General features: G+C 49.4%; 1 protein-coding gene across 1 annotated transcript; it reads right to left on the bottom strand.

The window, feature by feature from the left end:
• Positions 1-2,212: 2,212 nt before the first annotated feature.
• CD93 (CD93 molecule) lies at positions 2,213-5,626 on the bottom strand. The gene is made up of 2 exons (XM_029918213.1): positions 3,391-5,626; positions 2,213-3,142 (listed from the first exon to the last, which is right to left on the bottom strand). Exons 1-2 carry the CDS (start codon positions 5,313-5,315, stop codon positions 3,118-3,120), a joined length of 1,950 nt encoding a protein of 649 aa, XP_029774073.1. The 5' UTR covers positions 5,316-5,626; the 3' UTR covers positions 2,213-3,117.
• Positions 5,627-6,111: the final 485 nt, after the last annotated feature.

The following is a 6,111-nucleotide window of genomic DNA, read 5'->3' as shown; positions in this document are numbered from 1 at the left end:
GTCAATGGCCACATGGCTGGTAGGCATTTGTTCATCCACTGCTGGACCCCCATCTCCCAAAGCAAGAGTTTGCATGTCTCAGACAAAATGACAGCAGTATTTGTTTAAGGCCAACAGTTTTCATCAGATAAGGGCATCCACTCAGGGATCCTGGCCACTGGTCCGAGTGGCTGGGAGAGAAGGTAGGGCTCATCTGCTCACAAACAGGCTGATTCTGCTAGAGAGGATTTGGGGAAATTATTTATTTATCAGTGCATTCTCCCCTTGCATGTTTCACAGTGGGTATTCACTGTCTCCCTGCCATCAGTGACAGGGCTTCACATTCCCAGGCAAAGAGGGATTTGAACACAGAAGCCAGAAATAGGGCTGGGCAGCAGCAGCAGTCAGATTCCCTAAAAATGAGAAAGCATGTTTGGGGACCTCAGCCCGTACAAGGTCTCTCAGGCCCTCAGAGAGACTTAGAGTAAGCCTAAACAGGAATGTCTCTGTCCTCCTAGTGATAATGGTAGAACTGTAAAAGCCTAGAGGCAAAGCTGCTTAATTTGCATTTTGCTAATGTAAGTGCACATATTGTCAGCAATGCCACTGGCCAACTCAGAAGAGTGGCATGGTTGGTTTCCACACAACAAATGGCTAAGGGTCCTGGGGCCAGTCTTTGTCTCCATGAGTGTTAAACACCAATATTTCAACTAAAGTCTAAATAATATTAGATGTCATTAAAAAGCAAAAGTTCCAAACATCTAGCTAAGTCTTCCAAAACATTCATCTTTCTTTATACCCACTCCTTCAGTTACTCTTTTTCTTTTTTTTAAATATAATTTATTGTCAAATTGGCTTATATACAACACCGAGTGCTCATCCCAACAAGTGCCCTCCTCAATGCCCATCACCCCTTTCCCCCTCCCCCACCAACCCTGCATCCACCCTCACTTTGTTTTTTGTATTTAAGAATCTCTTGTGGTTTGCCTCCCTCCCTCTCCATTTATAACTATTATTTCTCCCCTTCTCTTCCCCCAGGGTCTTCTGTTAAATTTCTCAAGATCCACATATGAGTGAAAACATATGATATCTGTCCTTCTCTGACTGACTTATTATTTCACTCAGCATAAAACCTTCTAGTTCCATCTCCATTGTTGTAAATGGCATGATTTCATTCTTTCTCATTGCCAAGTAGTATTCCATTGTATATATAAACCACATCTTTTTTTCCTGCTAATTATTTTATTTATTATTTTTATAAGTTTATTGTCAAATTGGTTTCCATATAACACCCAGTGCTTCTCCCCACAAGTGCCCCCCTTAAAGACCGTCACCCCCTCACCCCCTCCTCCTCCCCCTTTAGCCTTCGGTTTGTCCTATGCATCAGCACTTCTTATTGAATACTGAAAACAAACTGACAGTTACTCTTTTTCTTAAAAAAAAATTTAAACTATAGCATCTACATTTCAATATTGGCAAAAAGATATTTACTTAACTCTGAGGGCCGGCCATTCACCTGCAGCTGTTCATGCCCCAGGTGTCTGCCTCTGGAACAGACGTGTTTCTAAGGCAAAGCCAGAAACAATAGGGCATCCTGGTTCTGAGAGGCAGACTTGGGAATCCCTGGAAGGAAACACATTCCCTATCTGTTCTGTGGTGACAGCAACAAGCCTGCAGGTGACCTGAGGCCTCCTGGTGCTACTCAGGCAGTTTTTAAAAACTCTGAGCTTCGGTGAATCCCTGGCCTGCTTCCCAGTGACCCAGGCAGAATTGCTTGGGGAGAGAGTGCTCTCCACCATTATCTTGAAAGGGGATATCTTTGCAAGCAAGAACTTAAAAAGAGGATGTAAATTAAAATGGTTTGAGCAGTTTTTGTGGTTGCAAAAGATTTGAATTATTCTCTTTTTCTCTCTTCCTCTCTTCTCCCCCACTTTTTTAAGAAATAGAGAAACATGTGACAAGTGTCCTTTAAGCAGCACTGGGCCAGTGTCCCGCCTGCCTGGTCCCTGACCTGATTGCAAGCTACAGCCACAAATCAGGATCATGCTCCCAGGAAGCAATACCGACTGTGAGCTGTGTTAAAATGCCTTATGATGCCAGCGTTCAAAACTCAGCATCTCATCTCCCTCATACGGCGTTAACAATCAGAATGAGAAACTTCTGGGAGTTTCATCCTTCTACAATCAGAGCATTTAAATCCAGAACAGAATGCAGGGAAGGCAGTGGCATGGGAGAGATGACTCTGACTTTTTTCTTCATTGGGCGTTCACCTCATTAACAATGTGTTAACACAAGTGCATTTAGATGGATTGATTCAAGTATTTGTGAAACAAACCCCAGGCCTTCCTCTCCAGCGCTTTAGATTACTTGTTCTCAAAAACACTTTCAATTCACTTCATCATCCTTCTTTCACATTTTCCAGACTTCACTTGCAAAGACACCCAAAACTATTAGAAATGTTAAGAACTGGGTAATGCAATTTGTAAACTTCCAGCGTCCTTGCTACCTGAGCTTTCCAGGGTACTGTGGTCATTCTGGAGGATTTCAACAAGGTCAAGCATAGCAGGGCTTGTAATGGGAAAATACATGAACGCAAATGTAAAGAAATATTTCCAGTCCTCAATATGTTCCTTTTGACAAAAAAAAGAAAAGAAAACAAAAAGATTTTTTACATCGTTAAACAATGATTTAGTCTCTGTTATACCAAGAGGAACAAATCATTTCAAGCCTAATTAGCATTAGCAGGCCACTTTTTCTTCTCACATGATTCAAGTGACCAGAGAAGCAGTTCAAAAGGAGCCCCATTAGCACCTGATTTGTAACTCCCTGATAGAGAAACAGTGGGAAATGTGAAATCAGTCACATTTGAATTTGCAAAGGGAAAGTGAGAATTGTTAACATCCACAAAATTCCCGAAATGACATCCCAAACCCATTGCTTCCACTTCAGGAATACCACACACACATAGAAAATACCTGTATATTCCAAGTTGCCAGGCTTTTAAGAATGTTTACAATTGTCTGTTAAGATTCTGTTCCCGTCTTTGTGAAGGATGTGAGTTTCCCCTTCCAATGAGGTGTGGAAAGCTCTGAGGATGGTGATGGACAAATGGCAGTGTCCCTGGGGCCACCTCACCTTTCAGCAGTCCGTCCCTGGTGTCAGACTATGGGAAACAATGATGACAGCATTGGAAGCCGCTGTGACCTGCCGTGCACATCGAGACCCCGGGAGAGACCTGCATGTTCCATGCACCAGGCAGGGCGAAGGTCTCAGGGAGTGCCTCTGGGCTGATGAGCATGGACAGTGCCTGCCCCTTGTGCTCCGCCTGCTTTGTGTGGTGGTCTTTGCCCTCCCGCCTCCCGCATCTACCCACCCTCCCACCCCCTTTGGGTGACCTGAGGCCTCCTTTACCTGTACTGATTCTCCAAGGCTCTGTTCTCAGACCGCTCTTGAGCCCAGGAGTATCTGTCAGCTGCATTCTGGGGCTTTTTCTCCTTCTCCTCCTCCCTCTTTGCTTTCCGCTTGCGATAGACCAGAAGCCCGAGAGCCAAAGCCAGTAAGAGTAAGATGGCCACCACTGTGCCCAGAATGTAGAACAAAAGCAGCTTTTGCCCGTCGGTGCCATTGTCGCTTTGTTTGGCCATGAAATCCTCATCCATATTCTTTCCATGATCTGTGATGGCCTTGGGGTGATGGGTGCTGGGCTCCATCCATTCACCAGGGAGCCCATTGGGAGCCAGCATGTCAGGTGTGACCAGGTTGATGGGGGCTTCAGGTAAGAGAGAGGGTCTCTCTGTGGTGGGTGCCTCCTTGGAGGTGCCCTCAGGGTCCCTGGTGGGCCTGGATATTGTGGGAGAATACACAAGATCCCCCTCTCTATCTCCCGTATCCTCCTCTTGGGGAGACCCAGTCCATGGTGCCAGGTATGTAGAGTTCATGGTGCATGAGACTCCATCTGGGCTCAGCTCCCAGCCGGGCAGGCAGCTGCAGCGGAAGGACCCCTGCGTGTTAAGACACAAGCCATCACAAAGGCCATTCTCTGGGCCCTTACACTCATCTACATCCAGGCACTGGGTGCCATCCTCCCCAGCCAGGACATAACCCTCCTTGCAGAAGCAGGAGAACGAGCCGTCCGTGTTAGTGCAGCCCTGGGCGCAGGGTGAGCGGCCCGGGGCACACTCATCCACGTCCTGACAGGCCACCTCCCCAGGGCCTCGGGGCTCGTAGCCCACCCAGCACTCACAGTGGAAGCCCCCGGGGGTGTTGAGACACTCTTGTGGGCAGGGGGAATCCTGGCACTCATCCACATCCACGCAGTCCTGCTGAATTGAGTCCAGCTGGTAGCCTTGGGGGCAGCGGCACGTGTAGTTCTTCCTGTGGGGTCCCGCGATGCAGGTGGCTGCCCCTTTGCATGGGTTGGAGCTGCAAGGGTCCCGGGAGGCACAGGTCACCAGGTCGTCCAGCAGCCGGAACCCCGGCCGACAGCCACAGCGGAAGGAGCCATCGCCACCCTCAAAGCAGTCTTGCTGGCAGCCCCCATTGTTGAAGCTGCAGCCGTACTTGGGGCTGACACAGAGGGGACCTGAGCTGCCCCAGTCGAACACATTAGGGGCCTTCTCCTTGCACAGGAAGTAATGCTCTCGACCCTCGTCCTCATCTCCACAAGCTACGTTAGCCACAGAGGCGAAGGGCACGGTGTCCAGAGAGGAGCTGGTGGCCTGGAACGGGGTCCTGTATTCCACCCGGCCTGGGCCACCCAGAGCCAGAGGCTGGCACATGCCTTTGAAACTGAACTTGCACACAAAGCCTTCGATGTTGCTTCCAGGAGAGTTCGGACTCCCACAGGGGCCCTCAGACCATTTGGGGAGGTGGCTGGCATGGGATGGCAGAGACAGGTACAGCAGCAGGGACACACAGCGCCTAGAGATGCAGGAGTTCCTGACCTCCTTGTTCCAGTTGGTGTAAAGCGTATCTTCCCCGCCGCCCACCCAGCTGAAGCCTTTCAGCAGCAGGCTGGGGTCTAAGCACTTGCCCTTTTCCCGCTGGAGCCCAATCCAGAACTTGCCCATCCGAGCTTTTAGGGCCTCCGCCGACTCCAAGAGCTGGGTCAGGGCTCGCTGGACGTGCCAGGCCTCCTCCTCACTCTTCACCGTGGCCAGGTTGCCCCCATTCTTGCTGCAGTAATTCTGGGCCTCGGCCGCACTCAGCTTGCCCCAGTGCGCTGTGTAGCAGGCATTCCCAGAGCACACCACAGCTTCCCTGGGAGCTCCGGCCCCCTCCCAGGGCTGGCCCAGAAGCAGCAGTGGCAGCAGCAGGCCGGCAGAGGTGGCCATCATGGCCCCGTGTCCCCTTCTGCAGGAGGCTGGCAGCAGTGCAGTGACAGCAGCTGAGCTGCGAGAACTGAGGGCTCGGACGCAGACACTCTGGCACAGAGAAGAACACAAAGACCGAGGACTTATCACAACCCCCTGACCCAAGGCGCATCCTGTACTGCTGTGCTTCTTATTTCTCACCGGATACTGAGACTTCCTGCAGTGAATAGTTTTCTGAGTCCTGTTGCCCTCATCACAGTTTTGTTGTTCTTAAAAGAGGTCAGGCGACTGTGTTGGGTCCTTGGCTAATCGCTGGGGAAGTGCAGCGGCCTGGGGGCTGATGGTTCCAGCTGGGAGACACCCTTCTGCTTTCTTTGGTCTCACTTCTCTTGCCCATCCACAGGGGGAAGTTAAATGGCATGCTGCAGAGTGAGTGGAGACTTTTGGGGACTAGGAACTTGAAAAAGCCCACTTAGTAACCCATAATAAAATTCCACTTTGGTTTGCAAACAACCAGAAGAGAAAAAAATTCTCAGACTTGAGACATGAGGCCACGGATGGTTATAATTTTCAGCCTTTTTTAGAAGCAAACTGGATTTTTCTTCTGCCTATCTCATGTTCCCTTTGGCTTTGGAAGTCTTTTTTCTTTTATCCCCCCATCGTGAACTTTAAATAGATGGGCAGTTTTTAAATAGGAACCGGGCCGTGGGAATCACTGAGTATCTAACACAATGCCAAGCTCCTAAAGAACATTAAAACAAATCGAGTGAATTTTGGCAGTTTTCAGGGTTTCGCAGTGCAAATATTGTGTTGTGAGGTG

Source organism: Suricata suricatta, chromosome 12, assembly GCF_006229205.1.
Source record: "Suricata suricatta isolate VVHF042 chromosome 12, meerkat_22Aug2017_6uvM2_HiC, whole genome shotgun sequence".
NCBI classification, from domain to species: Eukaryota; Metazoa; Chordata; class Mammalia; order Carnivora; family Herpestidae; genus Suricata; species Suricata suricatta.
Note: the sequence above shows the minus strand (reverse complement) of the source record. Positions and strands in the feature narration are given on the sequence as shown.

Coding starts and splice junctions, on each gene's coding strand:
- CD93 (XM_029918213.1), bottom strand. CDS start 5,315: ATGATGGCCACCTCTGCCGGCCTGCTGCTGCCACTGCTGCTTCTGGGC. Junction 3,143..3,390: donor GCCTTGGAGAATCAGTACAG/GTAAAGGAGGCC, acceptor TGTTTCCCATAG/TCTGACACCAGGGACGGACT.